This window comes from Cyrtonyx montezumae, unplaced genomic scaffold (assembly GCF_038088225.1).
Source record: "Cyrtonyx montezumae isolate F1298 unplaced genomic scaffold, pur_monq_1.0 scaffold_18, whole genome shotgun sequence".
NCBI lineage: Eukaryota > Metazoa > Chordata > Aves > Galliformes > Odontophoridae > Cyrtonyx > Cyrtonyx montezumae.
In genome coordinates, this window is record NW_027071914.1 from 3,703,335 (window position 1) to 3,730,664 (window position 27,330).

The window sequence follows — 27,330 nt, forward strand, 5'->3', positions numbered from 1 at the left end:
AGGGGAAAAAAAGAGATTACATCTACAACTCATTAAACCAAGCAACGCAGCCTGTTTCAAACGATTCACATACTGAATTAAGAAACTATTCAGTATCCTTCAGTGAGACATTTCTATGTAAAGACAAGTTATCTGTATTCTTATTTGCCTCATAAAGGACTTGTAGAAGATTTGAACTCTTATTCCAATAATTATTAGCCCAGTGTATAAACTAAACAACACCATCAGGAGAAACAAGATGCATCACAAAAAATAACACATCAAGGCCATTACAAAAGCTCAGGGAATGTAAAACAGTATTTTGAATGGAAGGAACTGAGCTTAATTTCTAGAAATTCTGATAGAATATTAAATTAATGGAAAAGGAGTTATCATTTAGATCAGTGCCATTAATGCAGCAATGCTAGAACGACCTTACATTTTTAAATACGTCCAGAACAAATCCATTGTGGATTTTCCATGCAACTTCATCATTGGCATTTTAGAAGATTATAAAACCTAAAGTCCTTCTAGCTCTTTTCTGACCATGTGAACTAGGATAATATGAGTAGTTGTAACTCCTGCTTCAACAACGACCTTCCACCATCTTGCCAAGATATAACATAGTACAGGGTGTTAGGAGTCCCCTGATTAATGTATTATCCAAAACAAACAGTAGAGAGCAAGAAATCCAGGGCCTCCATTTGGCTGCCTGTGGGTCCTTACAATCTGCTGCATTTACATACACAACTGTGAGGGAGAGATGCCTCAAGTCTAAACCAGAGATGGTCAGATTCTGCATTTAAGGTGTCTTTCAAATTTGGAAAAATATTACAGATACCCCAATCCATTTCATTTTGAAAACCTCAGTGCTCCTACCAGCTTCCAAACAGCTGAAATGCTAGCCTGTTTTAGATTATCTTATTATCTCCTTATCAAAAATGTTTGTTTATACTATAGGTAAAAGGTTCTAGAATGCAGTGAGATATATGAACATCAGCTGTGTTTACTGAGCAAAGGTTTTTCCAAAAGTTTTCAGAGTTTAAATTTCTGTGCATTTCAGTGAGATGCACAACCCAAATATTATAAGGAAAAGATTACTAACATGCCAATAGTTCTGTCTGAGTCATATTCCACCATCAATCTGCTTGTGCAGATCATTCAGCTTCCCCTTATTGAAAAGATGTTTCTGAACCAAGGGTTTTTTGGAAAGTGTCTAACTTCAGCTTTTTAATGTTTCTTTTAAGTTCACGGTGTTCTCTATGCCCTTTGGTAATCGCACCACACACTTGTAGAAAATTAATTGGCAACTAAAACTGCTAAGTGAATTGGTACAAGTGTAAGTGCATTGAACTACTCTATGGACACACCCAGTTATAGATAAACTTTGTTTTAATTTAACCAAGATTTCACTGCAGTAAACTAAGATCATCTAACTTGTGAATAGGATGGTTTACAGTGTTGTTAATCCTTGCACTTCCAGTTGCTCCACTTTGGTTTTCTGGTTGTCCGAGTACGCAGATAATAGTTTGTTCTGCACGGTATTGCAACCACTTACCTCCCCCTAGTGACGAATTTTGAGAATGCATTGACGTAGTTCGGAATCTACTCCAGGGGCAGCTTTGTACGTTTCTTTGCTGTGAGCACTACCTGCTTGGCAGTAGATCAGTTATGCTGAGACACGTAAAACCAGAAGCTGGTAAATATAAACATTTTTAACTTTTTCGTATTAGAATCATTTATATACTTTGAAATTCTGCGTGAAATTTTGGCAAGCTGAGAGACTTCTTTAAACTTTCTTTTTGGTTTGTTTCCTTTTTTTTTGTTTGTTTGTTTTGTTTTTGTTTTCAGATATTGATTTCCATTAGCACTATTGTCTTGTCTTTTGAAAGAAGTTTAGATACACATTGTTGAGAATGACTACAAATTCAAGCTTCATGCATTAGTACTACAGCATGTGTCAAAGCACTGCTAAAGACTGCAAGCAACACAAGTCACATTGTAAGGACTTCACTTAACCTAAAAAATTGTAGAACCAGGGTCTCCAACCAGAATGTGCTTTATGGTGTGACAAAATACAACCATACCCACAAAAAGAGCTTTATCTAGAGAAGCTCGATCTGAGATTGCTTTCTTATCTATAAAAAATGTATGAGCAAACTTCGTGGGGAAAATCTTCCCTCCAACTCTGTCATACATGTCTTTTTTCAGTCTTTCAGTTACAAAAATGTAAGATACCTACTTCATGTAAATGAATGTCCTTTGCCTGCAGGCCTGCAAACTCATGGTGCAGGCACATTAAATGTCTGTTTTCTGATTCCCAACATATTTCTTGTGCCTTTTCAATAAACCACTACTTAAACCATTCTAAAACTGCCAACAGCCACCTACCATCAACTGAATTAGTTAATTTGAGTTAATGGGCAGTCCTAGTGTTTCCTGTGAATGAGGAAGGTTACTGCTAAAGGCATGAAGAATCTGTTAGGAAATGCAGCTTGAATTTCCACATGCATAATAGGGTGTATGTGGCTGCAGCACATATCAACAATCATAAAATAAATCTTTAACAAATAAACCATACTTATTAAAGCATGGACATTCATGATGGCTATTTAATTCTAGGGTCAGAAATCCATAAGATCACTCATGGCACAGAGAACTTTCTGCTATCCTGGAAGACAAGAAGGAAAAAAAAGAAAAGGACATTGAAAAGAGATAATTCTATCCACAACTCCATCAGATGAAACTATGACCACATTTATTTAAAGTTCATGAAATCCACAATCACTGCAGATTTGTTTGCAAAGCAATTATTCCTTACAGTGTTAATCTTTAGCACACACTGCATTATGGTGGCAAATCAGAACAGAAATGGTCAGATTGAGTCAGTAAGAAAGAACGACACTTGTGACTCCACAGCAGTATATGCTGCCAGCAGTGAAATCCTTATGCCTGTAGGCAGACCTAAGCATGTTGCCCAGTGTCCTATCTTGAAAGGACCTTAAATGCTCGAGAGCAAGATGGAACATCGTTCAGGAAGTACAAGTAAATATTCTAATATCAGTGGCTCCTACAAAGCATCAAGGATAGGAAATGGCTGGCAAGTATTTTTCATGGATGCTTCTGCATCCTTGGGAAGATATAAACCTTCAAAAATTAACAAGAGAAAGGTCTTTACATTACTTATCTCTCTGGTCATAAGGAGTTTTTAAAAAGAAAGACTCAAAAGACAGTTTGGCTTAAAATTAGCTGAGTTCTGTTGATTTCTACAAGAGAAGAAATGTGTTTGGAGAAGTAAGTAATTCCTTTTACTTTCTTACAGCCTAGATAATTGATCTGGGACATCTTTACAGAGAGTGGCCTAGGGCTATATGGTTCGTATTGATGTCAGCATACACAGAACACATTTTTGCAGTAAAATGGCTGCTGCCTTAAAACACTGAGAACAATATAGCAGTTGGTGCTAAAAATTCCTTTGCAACTCATACAAATACAACTTACTTGCTTACAAATTGAGGAAAACTCACCGGTACTATTCCCTTATGTCTTCCTTGTCTCAGAAACTGCAGTTTGCATTTCAAATCTCATGGGATGCAGAGTATTCCACCTTTTTAATTCTAATGAGCTCTGTTCTTCACAGGCCAGGAGGATCAAGCAGTAATCAGGCACCAATTTAAAGTAAGACATATTCCAAACTGTGTATTACTAAGGATATAGAGTTCATGAGGTGAATTAGTAATACATCTAGGCAAACCTACTTACAGTGTTTTAATGCTTTTAGTTTAACATATTGTTCTCACTTGTTGATGATAGTGACCTCTTATCATCTGTCTAAAAAAGGAAAAAAATATTATTTTACAATTATGGACTTCTGAAAATATGAAATAATCCAATTATCTTTTTACCTTGAAGGACTGTAGCATCCTAAATCAGACAGAGAGAAAACAAGTATTCTGAGTTAACAAGTATTAGAAGATCAAGAAATTGACAATACCAACCTGACAACTAGAGATAAAGACAGACCAAACAAAATCAACAAGGAAAATGAAAACAGAGATCCAATGATAACTTATGTATCTGCGGACTCTGTAGTGAACAAGTGATATGGGACACACTGCTCCCACAAAAAATCCACTCTGTAATAGAAAAATCACAGACTGCATGTGATACAGATTAAAAGTCCACTGTCAAGCAGTACCTGCAGCAAAATACTCATGTTTCACACATTAATTCTTAGTTTGAGAACATTGTGTGTTTTTGGGGTCTGTAAAATCTTAAATAAAAACAGCTTCCCACTGTTCAGAAACGTGACCCTTGCTGCCTTACATTCTGAACACCTTCCTCCACATTACCCCAGCTAATTGTTATTGACATTTCAAGAGCGTTACATTCCCAAAGAACATGAATAATTCAGTCGTAATTTAATAATGAGAACTTGGACAGAATCATTACTTCGTGCAAACAAGAGCAGATTGAGCACCTAATCTAGTGCCCAATCAGTTAAAGAATATTCCAGATTATCTTGATATAGCAGAATGAAAACATTTCCCTTTTAAACCAGACCTCATATTCCATTGAAAGCAGCTCTTCTGGAGCTAGACCACTATTAAAATAGTGTTGCATTCAATAACAGATAAAGCTTAGGTGCCTGTATCTAAACTTCAGACATCTAGTAACCTAAACATACACTGCATGCAGCTTAAATGCATCTTACATGGTTTGCAGCATAACAGCTTTCTACAGGTCAACACACAAAGCCTTAGCTGCCCATGCAGCCTTTTCTATCCCACGCTAAACACAGGTTATTACAGACTCGCATCACCCAATAGTTACCTTAGTGCCAGGCAATCCTGAAAGCCAGGCTGTTACTGTCCAGACTATCTGAAGTGTCTGAGGGAATAAACTCTGATGCAAAAAGTACATGAAAACATTGTTGTCTAAAGAAATGCTTTTCTGACCTTGCACGTTGAGAGGTGGTGGAGCCATGCAGGTACAGGTGAAGTTACACGTGCTTCATTAATTCCTTGGGACAGCAGCCAAGGCCTGATCCTGTTCTGGAGTTGGGTTCTACCTTTTTAGCTTCATTTTGAAAAAACATCAAGTTGCTTTCAGTACCAACTGAGTACACCCTTCTCCACATATGCAAGATAAAGGTCTGTTCAGCTTGTGACAGAAATGACAATAATGCTGATTAATGTTTTCAAACACATGTTGCCAGGTTGCCATACTTACACTTTATTATCCCATACCATCACTTGTTTATTTGGACTAAATGTCAGTATATAGTTTCTGAGAACTTATGAACTGCTATTGTTTGATGTCCAAAAAACATCTTTTAAATCCCAGTTACGTGTACGATCCTTTCTTTTCACTTATTTTTTCTTAGTTATTTTTCCTTTTCTGCTCAGAGTTAATTTATATCAGGCTTGGGTAAGATCCAGAATCAGACTGGAAGGAAGAGTTTGAATCTCTGATATTAAACAATTAAGATGATTTTTGCTAACATTTCATCAATTAAGAATGAATCTAAACCCTTCATCAATAATTACACAAACTGAATCAAAACTCAAGCATGAACCTCGATCCACTAGCTAAACAACCAACACCAGATTTGATTTTGACAATGTGCTTGTGATTTGCTGGTATTTGCTTTTGCTCTTTTCATTTCTTTCCACTCTTCATCCATTTTTATTTTGAATCACCATATTTACTGTTTATGTAACTGCTTGAGCTAATAATCCTTTATTCTCACATGTAAGCATAGCTACAAGATGTAATATAGGCAAAAGATAACCTTTAGGGTATCTTTATAAACAGTTACTGACTCATCCTTTCCTCATTCCTTAACAGCATAACTAAATCTTTTCTTTAAAATAATTTGAATTTGTGATACCAATATAGACATTTACTGTATCTGCAAATAAAAGCGAAGGACAACCTGGGTATCCTCTTCCTTCTTCCCTCAGGTTAGCAAGATGTAAAACATGCAAAAGATGCACCCCTCAACCTTTCACTTAATCCCACTGAGAGATAACTCTATTAAACTGAGCTGGATGTTTTCCCTGTATGGTCCCTCAGAAGCTCTATCCATCAAGTAGCTGTGAAAAGAACATGAAGCCAAAAAAATATACCCAATTTCCATACTAACAAACCTTGTAGTTAGTGTTAAAGCTAGATCCATTTTGTTTGTCTGCCTTCGATCATTTTCATCACTTAGAAGTTTAGTATTAATGAATACTGCATTTTAGTGCAGTATTAGCTCCTGTGGCAAATATTCCAAATTTATCACAGTAAACAATAGCTAATTATTTCTCTGGAAAACAGCTTCACACTGACAATCTGCAAAGAGAGTCCAAATTAATTAAATTATTCATGTCGAAAATAAAATTGTTTATAGGCATAGAGAAAACTCAAGTTACATTTACATTGATTCCACCACTTAGCAAGGAATAATTTTTATCTCTTTTTCTTCCTCATATCCACATAAATGGCAACAAGACCAGCCTCCCATCCACAGCACTATAAATGCTTGTACTTTATATAGGTGTCAGAAATATCCAAGTACGTGTGAAGGAAATCAATTATTCTCCTTGAGAAAGTTTTAATTTTGGACAAACTGCTTACCTTTAGAAAGAGCTGGCAGGTTATTAAAAAAGAAAAGTGAAATGCTGACCTGTGTTGCTGTATAACTTCGTGCTGATGAGGTGTTAACTTCCAACTCTACCTATTTGAACTGCAGAAGCATTGGGCTTGGATAGTTCCATTTGCTGTCAGTAAGAAGCTATTGACACGCTTAATGAATATAAACATTCCAGTGAGAAAGGTTCAAGGAAAGTAAAGTTTTAATATTTTATTGATAAACAGCAGAAAATGCAGCTTTTCTTTATCATAGTGCTGGTTGTAATATCAACTCGTACGCATCTAAGTAAACTTTTGCACAGCTTCAATACAATAGCTGCCATTTGGAAAATAACCTGGTCATATAGTGGCACAGTCAAGGACTCATCTTTGAGAAAGAAAGGACACAGAGCAGTGTGGCATAAGCAGCAGAGGGCTGTAAATCCAACAGCCACAGAGTAAAATCTTAGTGACTGTTTTGCACTGAGCCATCTGTTGCCTTGACCACCCTGCTGGCAGTAGTTTAAAGATGAACTACAACGTGTCTATACAAGCTACAAGAAGTGATAACTCATATGCTCTTTGAAAAGAACAGAACAGGATTTAAATGATATGGTAAGCATTTCAGGTGACCTTTTAGCATCTTTCTTACCATCCATGAGTTTTTATCACAGGGAACACACAATGCCCTTTGATTTGTGTGACCAAAGGCTCAATAAACTTCCGTTCTGTATCCCAGTGAACCCATCCTGTCGTATTTGCTTTAAAAGTTATTCCTGTATCTGTATGGCATAACTGTTATCAGAGCCCATGAATACCTTTGTTCATACTCCCTATCAGCACATTATTGGTGCCTTTGTTTCCAGGAGACAGTGGTCTAAAATAGGATATATACACAAATGTATATGTAATTATTTTTGTTTGAAAGGTGGTCATTTAACAGAAAGAATTATAGGTCCGTAGATGAAGATTTGAAATGCTGCTCCACAGGCTGCTTTCCATCTTCTAGAACTTTGGAAATTCGCTGCAAAAAGAGAAGAACAGTGACAGGTGCTATGATGACAAGCATATTGGATGCAGTAATATGAATACCAATTACTAACTTGTGCTCCTACACTGTGGCTAGAGAAAAAAAATCACTGGCCAAATTCTCATAGTTTAAATTAATTTCTGTACCCTGCAGAACCACAAATCTGTATTTAAACAGTACATTTACAATGTATGTTTACATTATTTCAGTGATACTGAGGAAGCACTATAGTAGTATTATAAAGTGCTACGAAGATTTTAAAAGAATTTTTATTCAGTGTTTTTTTTTTAGATATGAAAAAATTGGACATTTTATTCTTATTTTATATGCAGTTTACATTTGAATGTGTATGGATGAGGTCATGTTGACAAATTGTTACTCCTCAGTCTCAAAAGAACACTACCTGATAAATTGAACATGATTTACCCCTACAGGCTTCAGTTAAGAGTATTTTCATCCTAATCAGAAATAAATGAGTATGAAAACACATAACTGCTGAATATCCTAAATGCTCTGGAAGCACCTACTTTTATATATATCTACATAAAGACTGCAGGAATTAATGTATGGACATGAAACCTTTTCACCTGAAAAAAAAAAAAAGTCAACAAATATCAGTATTTTATTTGAAATATCAGTATAGAGGTAACATGTAAAACACTACAGATGACACAGAACACTTAAGCACTGTGTGTCAATAGCCACCATGTTGTCCTCATGCTTCCTAACTGAATGGGGTAACTTGAAAACTTTTGAATCTTGATATCTGCACTGAACGTACTTTTGTTGTTGTTGTTGTTGTTGTTTCTCTCACATGCTACATTAAATTCAATGGTGTCTAATCTCCTGAAATTTCCACCCATTCAGAGAAAGGTTTACTACTTGGAAGGAAGGCAAACTGTTCTCAGTCACATTTACCTCAGCGTAAACCAGTTTCTACTTTGTAATGATTATCTCTGACACCAGAAACTAACTCACACTCTGCACGTTCTGCCATGTATGCAATGATTTCCTTACCCTGGTGCTAGTGAAACTGCACAACGTAATTCAATTGAACAAGGAATAATTGTTTTTGCTTGTGTTACATAACTCCGAGAAAACCAGTAGGTGAAATGTGACCTCTTGCGGTACACATGAAGAAGTGCACATCTGTGCCTTTATGTTAAACACCTCAAGTACATCCTAATTTTAAAAAGCACAGTCAGAGCCAAATTTTTGCTTACCCATAGAGTTTCTACTTCTCTCTCTGATGAGAGAAGCAAAAAAGACAACAGCTTAACTTTATGTTTCATGATATTTTAATATGACTTCATTTTCATAGCTTAGAAATTCTAAAAAGGCAGCTCTTTTTACCATAAGCACACAGAACTTACCATCGTTTTAAATAACTGATTAACTTTCTTTTTCTTGAAGGTTTTCTTATCACCATCTGAGGTGGAAGGAAACACTGGCTGACTCAGCCTATGTGATGCAATTGTTTCATCAGGTCCCACAGGGCTGACGGACAGAGTTAATCCTTAGAAGAGAACATTTATTGCACAAAAAACAAAACAAGGAGATTCAGAGAGAGATAAAGCAGAAATATCAAATAGTTGAAATAGTTGAAAATGAAATATCAAACTAATGGAATTATTAGAGAGAAACAAGACTTTTTATACTCCCCAGAATACTGAGCTTAATTGCACTGTAAATGAATAGTGAAAAAAATCAGTACATTTGATTCACTGATTGAGGCTGAATAGGAAACTACTGTTTTGTTGTAATTAATGCCTGTTATAGCCATATGGAAAGATAAGGACAATGAGAGGGCTTGATGACTTGCAAGCTAAGAAACAGAATATGCTACAGAAGCGTGGGCAAAGGATACTGAAATTGTGCAACATTTTCTCTGTATACTCTGGCCTTGAAATAAGTTTAAGTTACACTTTTCCCTTCTATATTACACAGTCATAAGTCTTCCTAGTGGGCATTTGTGTTACTTCATTTCCCCTTCCTCTTTCTCAGAAGAAGGCTTATTACAAGAATAATCTTGTAAGATTATTCTCTAACATCAATAGCAGAAGTTGACATTCCTGCTGCTGGGCAACCTTTGGGGAAATTAATCTGCCAAAGCAAGGTACAGGGCATTTCTTCCCATTTGAAACCCCCTGACACTGTGCTGACTGAAGACTAGAGAAGCCCTTGCTATTGCAAGTGAGGTCCTACAGATCAGAGAAGATGAATAAACCTTGCCTTTTTGAACACAAGGGAATGCTCACACTGTACAAGGAAGCAAGACTCAGAGCTCCAGAAAGAAGATTCTTAGGACTTGTATGTTACTCTAGCAGGGGTGTTACCAAGCAAGTGTCCAGCCTCACATGCACAATACACACTTCAAATGTAATCTTTGTCACAGAAACCCAGGGCCACACACAGATAGCTGCCTGCTTCTGCTCAGAGCTAACCCTTTACTGTTTTCTTAAGTTGCCAAGAAGTGCAGAATGTTCATTGCCTCACCATAAGGAGCTTACCTGGAATAGTTGGCATAGAACGACTGACAGAGCTCATCTGCTTGAGGACAGATGTTTTCTGAGGTGCCACTGCATGTTCTGAGAGGTTGGTGTCACTCATGAACTCATATTTCCTTGATAGCTGTTTTAAAAAAATGCAACGCTATTAATAATGAAGTAAGATACAGGAACAAATATCTAAGCAAAGTAATGTTTTGTGAAAAGGATATGAGAAAATAATGAAACAATTATGCCTAACAGTAACTCTTTGAGGGGCTATTTGCTGAACGAACATTAAAGGTAAATAGTAGAATTGATCCCGTGTATAATACTGTATACTAGCTAAAATAATGCAAAGCTTGTAAAGATGTTTTCTAGTTAAATATTTCTCATTTGACAAAGAAAACGTAGAAAAAAAACCAATACAAATGTAACTAGAAGACATTCTGTCATCTGGAACCCGTAAGATGGTGTTATTACCATCTTTGTAATAATATCATCAGCCAGCTCTGACTGTGTTTTGCAAAACATAAGGAAGTTCTTTCTTATTTTTCCTTATTGAATTAATATAGCTAGCTTGGTTGTTGCAAGGATTGTCACTACTTTTCTGAAGCAAAAAAATGTCCTACAACTCAGTGTGCAGTGAGAGTCACACAGTTACATGCATCTGTATTTAATGTAGCCAAAGGGCAAAGATGCTACTTCGATTTGTATAATAATGCTTCTCAGAGCATGGTCATGTGCTTTATTTCTGTCTTGTATGAAGACATTAAAAGAGACAATCTTAAGTTTCACCACAATTCAGTGCTCAAAGACTTGGGACACATGGCAGAACTGAGGCTCTAGCTGGAAGTCATTCACAGAACTTGTGAGGGGTCTGGGCACAAGTCTTGTGAGGAGCAGCTGAGGCAACTGGGATTAGTCTGGAGGAGGCTCAGGGGAGACCTTATCACTCTCTACAAATGTCTGAAAGGAGGTTCTGGTGAGGTGGGGATCAGCCTCTTCTCCCACTTATCTAGTGATAGGACTAGAGGATTTTCCTGTTCCATTCAAAATTTTCTCAACAGTGAAATCACATGTTGAACTTGATAGCCAAAAGTCACGTGAATCAAGTTTCTTCATTCCTTTCTTCCTTTCATATCCATAAGAAAGGATGGGTAAATGTAACTTATTGCAGTGTACCTTCCCACTGTATTCTTTTAGGGGTTTTTAAATTTATAGGTCAATAAATAGAGAAAATACTTTTTCTGACGTGACTTTAACTGCTTGCCAGTTTTGAATTCATATGTAAAGATACAAAACTATCTCTCTGAGACTTGATTAGAATTGTTAGAAGAGCTCTGAATTAAGATACTCATCTTCTAAAAGAATCTTAGTTTCTATTTAACTCACTTTGCCTTTGATGATTCCTCCAAAATTTTTGATCAAATGAATTGCACTCTTTTTCATTCAGCAGTCATGTAGTGCCTGATATTTTAATTTAGATAGGGCTTGTCTATCAAGAGGACATCTTTCAGATTTTTTTTACTTCTTTTTACTCTAGATGAAAAAGTCTCCTGAGGACTAAAGTATTAAAAGAAATTGCTCTGTGTGTGTTATATAAGACATTCTATGATCTATTACTGTGATAAAGACACTCAGATGATCTATGAAGTGAGAGATGCCAGTGCTTCCAAACTTCAGTCTGGCACCATTTAAGGAACACTGTTTGCAATCTTGCAATTTCCTAACAGCTGCATGTTCCATAACAAAGTACAAGAAGTACAGGACTCATCACTTTTGAAATAGCCCTGACTACAAGGAGCTGCCATGAAGTGTCAGCACAGTGAATTTCCTCTCAGCAGGAAAGCTAGTTTAACCCTCACAATGTAATACTCCATTTTAAGTTAAACAAGCTTTGGAATTGTGCAGCTACAGAGCTATGTTATCTGTCATCGTAAGCACATAGAGAATATATCTGATTTTTCCACTGATTTGCTTCCTTCTCAGTATCTAAATGCAAATTTCCTTCACTGCAGGTCAGATTGCCTCTGTATCCTGCATACTTCCTGTTATGACAGCTAGAGTTCTATGTGATATATATATATATTTCGGATAAGTGAAGGATCAATTTCCTCTTCTTATAGATTATAAAATATGACTAAATCAGTAACATACACATTTCATATCAGAGATGGAAATATCGGGTGCTGCCTTCTCATCTACAAACACCACGCTGCTTCTTTTTGTTCTTTTCTTGGACCTTCTCATCTTAACTTCAGGGTTAGGATTAATTTGTAGAGCATTCTTCTCTGATTCTGATTTTACTGGCTTTGGTAGCGCCACTTCCAGATCAAAGCTGCAGGAGAGAAAAAGAAAAAACACAGAAGTTGCAGAATGATATTTTAAAAGTCACTTGTATCCTGACATTATTTCTGACATAATGAGAAATACACATGCAGGCCATCCCTTCCTATGACTTTCTATGTAGCTTTGCAAACCACTGGCAGAAAGTATGCAATGTGTTTCAGGTTGCAACTATAGATGCTAATAAGGATGCCTTCAGGAGGTATAAAAATGTCTTCAAATGTTGTAAAGATTGTAAAACATTAATAAGAAGTACAGGTCTCTTTTTGAACATGTGATTTTGAACATGAATTAGCTCGAAGACTCCTAGAGAAAATTGGGTGAGAGCTCACACAGCAGATTTATGTGGGCTGACAGTGGTGCTGAAAGTAAGACCTGCTATTCTGGTTATTTAGCACAGTGGAACAGTAGTAATACTGTCTCTAATCATGCTTTGAATGCATCCTCCTATTTATTTCACCATATGGGAAATAGTGCACACAGTGATAAAATCTTCCTTCAACACTCTTAACATTTTTTTGGTTTAAATACTGGTCTATTTTTCATTTACTTAAAAAATATGAAATTAATGCTAGCTTTGTTCCCTCTCTGCTGATGAAGTTGAACATGGGGCTGAAATTATTGTACAGCTTACAAACAAGTACAGCAAAATAGGTTAATTTGCTGAGCCATCTGAAAGACCATATCATGAGAAAGCACAACAGGTGAATGATTCAGCTGCTTAAATATAACTTCCTGGTTACATATGAGGTGCCCAGATTTGTTAGAGACATGAGCTGGTAGGTATGACACAAATCATGTTCGAGTTCTACACACTTAGATGTGAATGTTAGGGAAAGACACTCATAACACGTGATACTACACAACTGTATTACGAAACTCAAACTTGGGAGCATTTAAAATTTAGTTAAGTAGTGTTTAACACTGAAATGCCAGTCAAACACGCAAGAAGATAGGGGGATCACAGGCAGATACACTTCCCAGTTAGCGCTGTACACTTTCGACCTTTTACTTTTTATAAGCCAACTTCTCAAAAGGAGAGATCAGATATTAAAAAACAATCACAAATACTGCACCGTTTTATACGTGCTTTCCTTATGAAGAAACTCTGTGCCCAAAGGATCATTGAATAAGCACTCGAAACAACTTGTGGATGAAAAGCTAAGCAAACACATTTACAACTGTTCTTTTGAACTCCAAAACTTTTATATATTCTAGAGCTGCAGTTAAAAAAAAGTACAGTAGGACACCCCCTCCCTTTCCTCAGCTCTTCATGATTTTCAATTGGTTATTATTATATTCAATTTGTTATTATTATATTCAAGTTCATCTGAATAAATGACTTCTTGAGTGAGACTCAAGTGTATTTTGTCTATTATGGTTGAAATACTGTATCTTTAAGACTGGAGGAAACTATAGTTAAAGTTCAAATAATTTTTGCACAGTCTGAAGAGATTGCTAGTGGGCTTTAACCTTGAATACCTCTATTTTTCTAGTAAATATTTTAGCTTCATCCCATAAAACTGGCTTAAAAACAGCACTCAAAGAACAAGTGTACTAATAACCAACCTTTCTGGAGCAATTTTGTTTGGAGTAGCACAGTCTGAATTCATGGAAGTCAGTGAAATAACCGACAACTGGCGATAGGATCTCAACATTGATCTTGGTCGTCCTACTCTCTTGTCATCAAAATCTGGCTACAAGATGGAATGGAAAAATATATTCTATCAAACAGGTTTGGATGAACTTTGTTTCATCCCTTTTCTCTTGTTTTTAAAGATAGCACAGATGTTTTAACAGTTGGTATGAATGAAGTTATTTGCTACCATTAATTACTGTGATTTTTTCCTCTTCCTGGATACACTCTTACCGTTAAGTGGTCTTAGAATCATAGAATCGTAGGGGTTGGAAGGGACCTCAAGAGGTCATTGAGTCCAGCCCCCTGCCAAGCAGTTCACACAGGTAGGTGTCCAGGTGGGTCTTGAATATCTCCTGAGAAGGAGATTCCACAACCCCCCTGGGCAGCCTGTGCCAGTGCTCCGTCACCCTCACCGTAAAGAAGCTCTTACTTACCCTAAGACCTCTCAAAATCCATGATACAGTGAGTAGCTAAATAAACTACAATTAACATAATTAACATTGTGTCTGAAAAATAATTAAATAAACAGTGTCTTCTGATCTCATTTTGAACAGCCCCAGTGCAGGCCATAAGAGTTCTGTAGGTCGTTTCCACAAGATGCCCAGTGCAGACCATTTGCCTGCTTGCTTCAGCAAAAAGTTTTAGTTAGTCTTTGCTGAAAGATATTAATTATGTTCTGTCTTCAGTGCAACAGCTTCTGCTACCTCTACACATTAATGTAGCCTTTTTCATTATATATTTTCTGCTGAAGACAAAATTGGTATTTCCTCAATAGCCAGACAGGAAGAGCAGGAGGACATGTTCTCATGTATCCACAATGTACAAAATCATATGCCATGTCTCTCAGCTTGATGTTAACAATTATTTATACTTTGCAGCCTGAAACCAAGTTAACCCAAAAAATCGGATGTATTTCCAAATACTTTCCTTGTTCCTTCTCTTTGCTAATAAAGCAGGGTCAAAGATAGCATTTCTTGGCTAATTCTAGAATTGTTTTCTTTCTTGAGGGATGCCTTTTGGATGCAGAATTATAGTGTGCTCTACTCATTTCCTGGTCATTTATTTCCAGGATGAGCATGTCAGCCCTTAGCTCATCACTTCATTGTGAGATGAGCCAGGTTTTTAAGCATTTCCCAGTGCATGAATACCATAAGTTAGTTTTCCAGGCTACTTCAATTTACCTCAATTTAAGTATATGAACTACATTTTAAAAACATTTCATATTAAAACATGGGCCTTTATTATTATTATTATTTTAAGAATTTTCATGCATTACTTTTCTTTTAATAAAAAAAGCTCTTCCCAGAAACCAAAGAGAAGTAGACATGGTAAAATGGCAATAATCCCACTATTCTCCCACATTTCTTTTTGATATCAGCTAATGTTTTTAGTGTTACATGTATCACTGATTTTAATTCACAATACAGCTCTAGTGGTTAGCACAGGAAGACCAGATTCAGATTAAAGCTCTGAGATATTAAGAAAAATTAGAAATCTGAGAAGCACAAGAATTTGCTTTTACTTCCTTATAAAACAGAAAATAATTATCATTTTAATATAAATAATACAATACTCCAAATCTTTCAAAATGAGGTAATGAGGTATTCTTGATAGGTCAGAGGATTAATCAGTTCTCTATAAAACTACAAAAAAAGGACACCAATACCAATTCTCTGGCTCCATATTGTTTTTCCACTTTTGCTTTTAAATGCTTGAAACATTCCTCCATTCTGTCATGGAAAGGACGAAGATTGTCAGAAACTCTTCTTTCATGAATTTTAATTCCAGCCCCAAGGAAAGGTATCTTGAAGAGGGCAAAAAAAAAGAAAAAGAAAAAAGTGAGAATATTAACAGAGTCTGACAGCTTCTCTAACTCTATTTCGATTATCTGCTAAATCATCTACAAAGCTGTTACTGTGATTGATGGAGAGATTTATTAGCCGATAATGAGATGATCAGGAGTAATGCTACTCTATAAAAGGGCTTAGCAGCAAAGAGGCAAATTAGTACCCTTTGGGAAAGGGCTCTTGAAAGTAGACTTATTCAGTCATAGTGACAGTTTTTTTGCGTACTATACATTTTATGTTAAACCTTATGAAATCAAATGAGTTTAAAATAAATCAGTAAATCTTTAGAATACCTGCTTTTGAAAGTGCCTGCCAAAGTTTACAAGAAATATGGCAGGGATGAAAAATATTCAAATGGACTCTGGGTGAGTCATTTCAAACTCTTTCAGATGGAGAAGTGACTAGCTAAGATTTAAATCAATTTACTGGAGGTTTAAGTGTATGATCATTTTGACAATTCTTGCAGCAATTTAGCATGTCAGTGCCTCATTACTGAAAGGTGACCTCTTCCTTTCTCTTTGAATTTGCTCTGCAGATTTCCTTGGCATTCTGCACATCTCAAGAACTTAAATTCATTAAGTGCTTCAGTACAGAAATGAACAACTCAAGCTGGAGGCAGATCTCACTAACCGAACTGACTACACTATGTTATCCCTGGGCTTCCTTTTTTTCAAGCTCATATTTCAGGACAGGGTTAGTGACAGGTAACCAGAGGGTTAACATTTCTGATTCTTCCTATTAGATTAATAAAACAAAACAAAACAGGATTATGTTAAAATAAATAAATAAATAAATGGCACAGATGCTTAGTCCCTTACAGGAAAACCCCCGATTAAAATATTTCAGGAAAAGATATTTCTGTGTCAGCTAATCAAGTAACTCCTTCTACTTCCAATTTCTTAAAATTTCTTCTCTTTTGCCAGATGGAATTGCTTGCTTGTCAAACAAAAATAATAAATATATAGTAAAGCAAGTATTACAGTTATATACTTTTCTGTTTTCTCTTCCCTAAAATTCCTTTCTTTGCTTTTATACTGCTACTAATATCTCTGCTATACTAGTGTAGTAATCCTCAGTTAAAAACAAACAAAACAAAAATCCAATCCATAAAAATGATGGATAATGTGTTTTTACAGACTGTTAAAATAATAACCATAGTCATGAAGAAAAAATATAAAGACATTTCATTAATCTTGACTCCTTGAAAATGGTGATTTATGAGATTTGAGCAACTGACTTAGCTACCCTTCTGCAGGTAACCTTTCCTAACTGCTTTATTACAGAGTTTTATCTACCTCCCAGTAACATTCTTTGTGTTTTGTTCTTTGTTGTTGGTTTTTTTTTAATCCACTTAGATTTGTTTTTGTTTTTTGACCATATAAATGCAATTAATATTGCATATACTGCTCCTCATGAACCTCATCATTTTTGTGGTAGTTCAATTCCATGCACCTTTCAAAACATGGCATTAAAACATATCTATTAAAGGGGGCAGATCTATCTGTTCTCTCTAAAGGGATTTTACCAGGGAATTTCCAAATTGCCATCTTACTTCCTCGTGCCTCAACCGTCAATAAATAGTACTGCATCCACTGAGTACCGCTGTGTCTAGTCCAACCTTTTAAAAGGATGGCATCAGATTAAACCAGCAAGAAGGATTTTTTTTTAGTGGGTTAAACAGTACAAAGAAGGAGATGTGGAACACATGAATGATATATTAGGCCATACACTTCTGAGAGTAAAATTCCAGATATGCTCACATTATTTCATTACATGTCTCTTGAAAAGAGATTGCTATATTATAGCGTAACAGAGCAATTGCTATGTACATTCATACAGCAAACAGTTCTCTCATTTAAATCATCTACATTTCAGAAGACCTCACAGTTAGAGGTTTCTTAACAAAATATTCTATGCAAAAGTTGAAGTCTCCCCTCAGTCATTCTTTATGACATGCTGCTGACAATAACTTGTGTTTAGATAATGCAAACAGAACTGAAGATTTATGAGGTCACGTTTTTCTCTCCACTGTGATCATATGAAATGCTTATGAGAAGAGTTTTTTCTCTTAATTCTAGCAGAAATAGATGTTCTTTCCTGCTACTATGCCTGTAAGTACATTTTACTCTGCAAGGACAAAAGAGCTCTGCAGGTTTGTTGGCTTAAAAATAAAACAAGAAACAACCTCAGTGCTTCTAGTATAGGCAGAAAATTTGCTTTTCCCTGGATCGCATTATTCCATGCTATTTCCCATAAAATAGACATGTAGCAACAATCTTGAAGGGTCACTGAGTATGGAGATAAGTATTATGAGCAACTAGCATTTCATCAAGACTTAAGATTTCTAATGTAAAAGAAACAAACCAATGCACAAACACTGACAAAAAACACATAAAACACAGCTACCTCTAAGAACGTTATTTATCAAGACAATGTTTGCAAATGCTTGCTTTCCCAGCATTTCATGAAGTCCTTAAATAAACTGAGTTTGAAGTCCTGAATCTCTTAACCATGGTTGTAGCCTATTATTTGCAGCTCTGATAAACCGTTCCAAATGGTATTTTCTATGAAGTACTTAAGCTCTTTTCTGGCCTACTACTTTCCCAAGCCATAGGGAACACGTATGGGTAATTTCTTTGATTCTGGTAGCACTTCACTGAACTCATAGAGGGTACTATAATAAAAATAATCTTCAGGAAATAAGATGTAATTTTTGAAATTAAGCCCTTTCTTCTATTTTTCTGATTAAAAAAAAACCACACACACACAAAAAAAAAAAACCACCAGAAGGACTGGGCAGCTTAGAACACTGCAGCAATCACATGCTACATCAGATGGTGAAGAATTACTGTCCTTGCTGTTTTGTCAGTGATTTCGGAAGGTTATGGAATTCACACTTCCTGTTAGGCACATTAAAACTGAAAGGGTTTAAATCCTTTCTTCTTAACAGAAATTATTCATATCCAAATAAGATAATAAACGTGATCCTTTTAGAGCTATACACACCCTGAAACAAAAGGCATAGAATAGTCTGTTTCTAACCAGAATCTTATTTTTCCATTCCTTCCCACACTGGGAAACAGTGGAAAAAAAATCAATAAAAAGTTTTGCTTGAGTACAAAAACAGTAAAAATAACACATTCCTGTAAATGATGCTATCCTGTCTTGCTAGAAAGTCAAAGAAAATAAAAATAGCTGAGGAAGCCTCAGTTAACTGCAAACAGAAAGATGTTACCTGCCAAGCAATTAGATCTTTAAGTCTGTTCAGCTTTTCTTGATCCTCTGGATGGTCTCTGATATAATCTTCTGTAAAAAAAGCCTTAGAGAAACAAAAAATAATTCAGTCCATCGCTTCAACAAATAAAGAGATCAGTGACCGGTTCAACAGCTCCAACTGGTTACCATAATATTGGTCACTAAATAAAGATATATATGCATGCTTCTTAGCCAGGTGCTGCTAGTGATATTGCATTACTATATCGGTTAAGAACTGAGGAGCTCTGTTTTAAGATGTTCTTTCTTTCTACAACACTTCTCAGCTTGAGACATTAGCTGTGAAAAAGAAATTATTGTTTTGTACGCTTGCACTGAATCTTAAAAATGCACAAATTTGGAATGCCATAATTTACGTGATTAAAATCAGAAATTTATTCAAGTACCTTACAATAACATTAGCTAGTAAATGAATGCTGTCATACATAAGCAGAGCTAGGTACTGCATACATAGTACCCTTTTCTGAGCAAAGAAAACACTTACCTCCCACACCTCACCCTCCAAGTGTGAAAGAAGAATAGTTATTTGTCTATAACTGGCAAATATTTGAAGAAGTGACACTTTAGGACTAAATGGAATAAGTCATACTCCATCAGAGTAAATCATGCTTACTGAAGGTCTTTTATGTGTGTGTACATGTAAATATATAAACCATCCAGTCAGCATGGTTGCAGTCCACGTAGCGTGCTGAGCCTACTGAGCATGGCGTATACTTTCCATCAGGAACGGTAGGTAAAAATAATAAATCTCTACAGCTGTGGAGTAGTCTCATTCAATTTCAGCCTAAACTTTAATAATTTAGAATTCAATCAAAAAGTGAATCTATGAATTATTAAACATTCCTGCCTTTTTGCTTTGTTTTAACAAAGTGGCATCAGGGACAAACTTGCTACATTTTAGTTCCTCAAGATGTTCAGTTTTCCATGTATGGCAGAAAAAAAAATATTTGTGTTCCAATTTTTAACAAATCCTGCTCTGCAGAAAGACTGCAATTGCTGAGAAATACAGATAACAATGCCACAGATGACCCACATCTAAATTCTACAGACCTACCGTTGAATAAACTTGGTTTTCTTTTCCAGAGCAAGCATTCTGATTTGTGAAAGCCTTTTTCATTACATTTTGTAGAAAATGTACTCATACATGTGAAATATATATTACTCTTGTAATTGCTGTTACTATTGAGCTTGTTACTCTCCCAGTATCTATTCTGGACCTGTGCTACTTTCTGCTTTGAGTGACTCCTGATCAGGAGTGACCAGCATATGAGAATCTTTTAACTGATGGAGTTGTGGCCTTCACATTCCCAGCTCAGCCTTCACTGCCACTTGTAAGAAAGTGTATCACCATCAAGTAGGAGGACTAGGATGAAGTACATCTAAAAAGGATCTCTCCACCGACTTAAAAACTCCTACCTTCTCATATTTAGCAAAGCCACCCATAACAGCTGGATCAACAATTCCGTTCAGAAGCATCGAAAGCGGATTAATAGGAAGGTTTTCATCACTCTGGTATTGGTTAATCATCATCAAAATCTTTTCATTTGTCATGGACATAGTCTCAATAGCGTTCTCTAAAGGACTAATAGTAGTCTATAAAGAAATAAAAGATGAAAAATATATAGTAAATCTAGACAGATTATTTCTATCTTTATCCAGATATGGGAATGGAATTGCACATTTAGATATGTTAATTCACTTTTGAAAATGAAAATGAAAATATTTTCAGCTGAAAATCTTTCATTTGTAAGAATTCTTTATTCTTCTGTAGTTTTTATAATTTGGATGTTACCTGTCTTTCAGTAATCCGTTACACAAAGGAACTATAATTCAAAGACAACTATTTGCTACTATGTCTTTTTGGCAGATAAATCATTTTCCATTATGCCATTTCAGATGTAGATATTTAGTGTATTCCAATGCATAGGAATAGAACAAAGGGCTAATTCTCTTTATTTCCATTATCTAGGCTAGAATTTGCATTGAAGACATTTTAGCTATGTATGAACAATGACAATTCCTAGGTAATTTCTTAAATAGCTCAGAAACCCAGCAGCAGTGCTCTGTTGGATAACACCATTATCATATTTCAGAGTGAGGTGCAAATATTCTTTGTCCAAATAGAAGTACATCCTCTTGTGTCTGCAGTTTGTGAAATGCTGCTGTAATTGCAGGAGAGATGCTGTGAAGAGGCAACCCTCAAAGTGCACCAACTGAACCAAGCTTGAGGAGCAGCAGTCCATTCTTGAGTGTGTGTACCTGTGTGCTGTTCTGTGTTCTGATGCATTAAATACATTGTAGAATGCAAATAAAATGCCTGTGTCTTCATTCATTCACTGTCCAATTTAAACCAAGAGGTTATAAGAGCCAAGTGGATTTCTCTTTTAAAAGTTTTATAGAAACTTGGAAGACGAGTTACAGATCAATAAAATGAAACTACAGTATAGCTGTAACAGAAGAAATACCTAAGCTCTGGTAGTAACTTCTAAGCTTGATACAGAGATAAAATGGTCTTTTTAGCTTTATAGAAGTGTATGTTTATGAACAACTTTCTTATAATTCAGTAGAGCTATTGATTTGTTCAAATCTCTTAGAACTTAGTCCTAAAACTATAAATCAGATGAAAGCTAAATTTATCAATACTGAACTATCACAACTGTAAAAAATAAAACAAACACTATCAGCTTGTACATGCAAAAATAAGTGACAAGTCTGCCTTCAGCAACAAATTTGCAAACTATTCTGTACATGATAATTCATCTCTATAAATATTTTACAGGTTCTTAGAGTGTTAATACACACCTGTGACATAGAGACAACTTCAAACCATCGTAAAATTCCAGGAAGTTTGTATGCTGTAACAAATGATGTTCTCTCTATCCACATAGACTATTAAAGAAAGATATAAAGTAGAAAATGATACTTCAGGATTTAAACATTAAACTTTTCTGTCTTCTGAAATGTCAGATTGAAGATATTTATTTTTGCATGAAAAGACATCGCAAAGCAGCTATTTAAATGAATTATTTTCTGATTTCTAATTAGGTCATCTTCAAACAGTAGGCCTTCACAAAGCAAAGGAAAAAGAAAATCATCCTTTGGTCTTTTAGTATCTATTCCTTACTTTGCCATTACAGACTGAATGACAGTGACTAAATGACCTCTGCTTTCAAAATACGTTTATGCAATTCAAACCAGTAATATGCCAGCATTCTTACTCCCCTGCCATCTCTTCTGAACAAGAATAACTGTTGGTATTTCAAAATGCCACTACTTCATTTACTCTGCTACTCCTTATTTTAGCAATATCAGCTGAAATAAGCTGCTTCTAGTGAGAAATGTAACAATGAATGCAATAAACATATATTCCAACCACAATAATTTCCAAATATCTGAAGTGAGCATGGATACTGTCATCACCAAGAATGAAGTCAACGGCCATTTAGTTATTTGTAAAACAACTTAAAAGAATGTGTATAAATAGTTCCAAAACTCTCCAGCTTGCAAAGGAGGCCGATGCACATTATTAATGTTGGTAATGTAATACATAACTGGGATGTCAGGGTAGATCAGCATTTGAATTATTTAACAGTAGATGAGAAGCTCCTTATGTGAAACAATTTACACTACTGATTGTTAGCATGTACACAACAGACTTTTTTTCTATATTTTTGCAAGTAATATGTAGTCCCAGACTAAGGAAGGATCAGAATTCAGTCAGTTTACTTACAGCAAATTCGTTTTCAGGGTCAACAGATCCTTTTCTAACAGGTCTTGAATAGTGGAACCGATGGACATTGTTGGACTTATAAAAGCTGAATGATTTAAAAAAGACTACTTTAAAATACAGAGTTCATATATTTATTTATCTTGGTATCACGGTGAATTATTACAGCTTGAGTTAGTTTTTTATTTTGCAAATAAGCTGCTTCAGTGTTGGACTGGGTGCACTTTAGAGGTATGAAAATTCTGTAACTTTTACTTAAAAACTTTAGTTTAGTTTAGTTTAAAACTTTACTTTAAACTTCCAGATTAATGTTAGAACCTCTAGAAGAGGGTTTAGAAAAGATTTTTTACTTTTTTGTTCTGTTACTGTGAGATAACTCTCTGTTTTTCTACCAAAAGGAGAATACTCCTTAAAAAACAATTGAGTGAACAGAGAATATATTTACTTGGACTGAAATGCATGTGCTTTTTCATCCACGCACCATCACAATTCAGTTTAATCTGTTTAATCTAAAAGTTCTACTTAAAATGCAGAACAACAGCTATGCAATAAACTAAATGTCTAAAGCCATAAATAATAATTTATTGTGACAGGTAAGAAAATGTATATAAACACTTTTAGAAGTGGACATTAATATAAAGAAATCTTACAAATTCATGCCAAGGTCTACTCAGTTAATAAATCATCTCTATCACTGTGAGCATGTATTCCCACACAACACACATCCAGTCACCCTTTAGCACTCACTACAGTTTTGGCTAAGTGTTCTGCTTGTCCTCAGAAAATAATCTCTCTCTGATTTCTAGCTTTATGATCAGTTTCAAGTAATATAAAGCAGAAGTTAATTTTGCAGAACAAATAATGACTCAGAAAGCCATGTTTTGGAAGCCTAAGAAAACAGACTAATAGAGACTCCAAACATTTGAGATATCTGAAGATACTACCAAGATTATCTTGATCAGTAAATGAAAGAGGATAATACTGCTGTACCTAGCTGGATCACTTTTATACCATCCCATCTGAAAGGACAGATATTTTAAAGCTTTTTGATAGAATAAATGCACTGCCATCAATTTATGTAACTAACAATTAAATGCCTAATTAAGTGCACTTACAAAAATAAATCTTTCCTCTAAGGCCAGATTAAATTAACAGCTTGGCAGAATTCTGCAACTAATGCAAGCAATTACAAAATCTCCTGTATGATGAAAGATTGTACTTTATGTGGAGCACTTCACTAAATATATCTATTATAAGTTTAAAATGTAGCTGGCGCTACAGTGAAGTTGAGTCAACATAGCAAGTTTTGTGAGATTATGATTTTAAAACAAGTTCCAGTTGAAACTGGGGCCACAGTTTCATTCATTTATATGATACCACAAAACTTGTGTTTGTGCCTGCTTTTATTTGTCTGGGCATGTGCTTGAAGGTGGATCTTATTTTTGTACTCTAAACCAAGTGCAGTTTCAGGAAAGATTCTGCAGATCAGGTTGCAGACCTAGCTGAAAGCTGGTTTAAATCAACTGTGGAACAGATAGGAATTAATTCATATCAGCTGATAAAAAACCAAGCTCTTCTATCTTCAATCTCTCAGAGGGCTGAAGCGGAGTGTTGTCAAAGGATTTAGATTTGGTTCTTGTTTGTCTAAGTGTGGAGGCATTGCAAAGCTTCCCTTGCATAAAAAAAAAAAAATGCAGGTGCCTCAGATCTGCTGGAAAACTTTTAGCTTAAGATGCATGTTTCAGCTGATTCTAACTAGGGAGATGAAACTTGCACATTCTCAAGGTACCGACAAGAAGAGGGAGAAAATATAGCTGCCTTAAATGATAGCCTATGTACTTCTTGCTGTTTTTAAGTTACAAGATAACAAATGTTATCTTGAAATTTTCCAGTAAGTGCCAGTGATAACCAACAGCTTCTATTAATCACATATGCAAACATAAAAAACCTGTTTGTTCCCTCTATCATCTGATTAAGAAGACTCCTTTGTTTTGCTTTTTTTTCAACTATGAGACTGAAAAACTTCACCAGGCAGAAGTGATTTCAAGCCAAAATCTCACACCCCTTAAATCAACCAATACTCCAATAGGTACTGTATGCAGTTTTGGCATGACCTACTGGAAAGAACCATCACTATTGAAATGTAGTCAAAATACTTATTTAGAAGCATGAAGTACACTGAGCACGTTTGGCACTGAATTAAGAATTTGGAGCTGTTAGGCAATCATCTCTCAAAATACTCTGGACAATTCATTTCCCTTATTTCGTTACACGATCCTGATTGTACAATTGAAACCAAAAAGCACTGTGCACTTTACAAGTAAGTCATACCATGATTTTATTGTGTAAGAGTCTTCAGTTAAAAAATGCTCATACTGCCATTCACTCCTAAGTCTCCTCTCTTCATCACTCGTATTTGAAGCTGTGTTGAAAACAACAGAACTTGAACCCAAAGCATGGATTCCTCATCCCTTGTAACCACATGCTCTTCCTTAGCAATAGATGTTCTTTCATGAACTACCTAAGAAATACATCAGCCAATAAACACAATGAAAGCTCTAAATCTTGGTGAATGGCTGAGTTCACAAAGTAATTGTTGTCAGTTTAGGAGTATGGACTGAATTCCATTAGATTATTACAAAAATTGACTTACTTTATAATTTGATCAGGTACTGCTTTATTTTTGAATCTAGGTTGCTCCTCCAAGACTGGTTGCACTGTAAAACACTGTATGTCTGAAATCATGAATGTTAAGGTCATATTATTAACAATCAAGATGAAATACTTCATGCTGTGAAAGGAGAAAGACATATCCTGATGAAAGATCTGCAGGGTTTGGAGTTTCATTACAGAGCTTTCTTGGCAAAAGAGTGAAAAAAAAATGCTAGAGTATGAGGTAGCAAAAATATATTAACATTAATTTTGAACTGGGCATTTTTATTATTTGCTGAGCTTAAACATTAATAATATAATTTATCATACTGACTCATAAATTAAAATCTTAAATCAAAGGCAACTTAGAAAAATAACGTCAACAATATCTGACGTGAACAATTTTCCTATTCAGCTTTAAGCATGAGTAACATCATTATGTTTAGCATTTTATTTCAGAAATCTCACAGAGCAGCCCATCTACCTGATATTTTCTTTTTCTACTCAAGTGTTATGATTTAATCTGACTTGCATTTGTAAATAAATGTATCTATCACATTCCTACATATTCCTATATATTTAAATATCACACGCTTCAGTTAGATTCTGTCATTTTCTTCTCAAGCATCTCTTGCTACTTGCAAACAGACTTCAGGAAATTCTGCTTAGAGAAAGGACTGCAGCATATCCGTAAAAAATAAAATGTTTTAAGACACAAAGAAATTTATGAAAACATGACTCTCAAACTCAATGTCAATTTTGGACAAGCCAGTTCACCATGGGAAAAGAAATAAGCATTCCTTCTTTCCTCCTACACATTGAATGAAAATAAACTCAAGAGAGTATACAAAGCATTATAAGATTTCCTTGGAAATTAATTAAGGAACGACAACAATTGAAAAAAAGTTCTGATACAATGAATTGATCTCATATCTGCTCATCCAGTAATAATTTGAGCCAGAATATAAAGAAAAAGATGCGTGCAAGCAACTGTTACACTATTCATGAACAACAGCAATAATTTAGGGCATTCTAGAAGGATGTGTCAATTTTTCTAGGAAAACTTCTAAGAAAATAAGCCATATTCATGTTGTAAAGAAATACAGGCGATAACCATGGACAGTGTCATACAAAACAATGCTCAAGGAAGAAATTCATATTAAGTCACAAAAACTAGGAATGTGAATTAATAGACAGCTTGCTGCTTTAGACTCAGCGAATTCACATGCTCATCCCTGATTTTGCCGGAGACAGTAAAGGTAAGCCATGCACAAACCTGAACAAAGAGTAAAAGAGACAAGCACCTTAGGATTGTTTAAGAAACAGGAGCAAACAACTTAGGAACCGTAAGAAACAATCAGGACATAACAAACTGCAAACTGAACTGCCACTACAATAAGCTCTAAGAAATAGTTGCTCCACACAGTTAAGCTCTGGCTAGAAAAAGGTTTCCCCAAACCACTTACATTCTGTAACCTTCTTAGTGCTCAAGGATACATTGACCAGGAGAGTTTTTCACATCCTCTCCAGGTGCTGAGGTGGTGTTCATCTTCTCTGCACTGGGAAACTGACTCATCAGCTGGGCCTGAAAATCCTCTCTCCTCTCATATTCCTTCCCACGATAGATAAATACTTTGTTCTGCAAGGAATAAATACCAGATTCCTTGAGCTGCACGATGCTGAGGCAGAAATTGCAGGTGTGTGTTTATCAGTACAAAGATACCATAAGG

The 27,330-nt window shown here is 35.5% G+C and overlaps 1 protein-coding gene across 1 annotated transcript in view; it reads right to left on the bottom strand.

Moving 5' to 3' along the window:
* Nucleotides 1–6,803: 6,803 nt before the first annotated feature.
* The window catches only part of DOCK2 (dedicator of cytokinesis 2), a 146,310-nt gene continuing 125,783 nt past the window's right edge, over nucleotides 6,804–27,330 (bottom strand). Inside the window, exons 41-52 of the mRNA XM_065734474.1 lie at nucleotides 27,098–27,239; nucleotides 25,602–25,683; nucleotides 22,952–23,036; nucleotides 22,024–22,110; nucleotides 20,638–20,814; nucleotides 19,184–19,267; nucleotides 15,768–15,905; nucleotides 14,032–14,159; nucleotides 12,274–12,454; nucleotides 10,138–10,258; nucleotides 9,001–9,143; nucleotides 6,804–7,621 (exon numbers count right to left, since the gene is read on the bottom strand). Of these exons, the coding sequence (XP_065590546.1) occupies nucleotides 7,547–7,621; nucleotides 9,001–9,143; nucleotides 10,138–10,258; nucleotides 12,274–12,454; nucleotides 14,032–14,159; nucleotides 15,768–15,905; nucleotides 19,184–19,267; nucleotides 20,638–20,814; nucleotides 22,024–22,110; nucleotides 22,952–23,036; nucleotides 25,602–25,683; nucleotides 27,098–27,239 (1,443 nt within the window). The 3' untranslated portion in view covers nucleotides 6,804–7,546. The remainder of the gene's footprint in view (nucleotides 7,622–9,000; nucleotides 9,144–10,137; nucleotides 10,259–12,273; nucleotides 12,455–14,031; nucleotides 14,160–15,767; nucleotides 15,906–19,183; nucleotides 19,268–20,637; nucleotides 20,815–22,023; nucleotides 22,111–22,951; nucleotides 23,037–25,601; nucleotides 25,684–27,097; nucleotides 27,240–27,330) is intronic.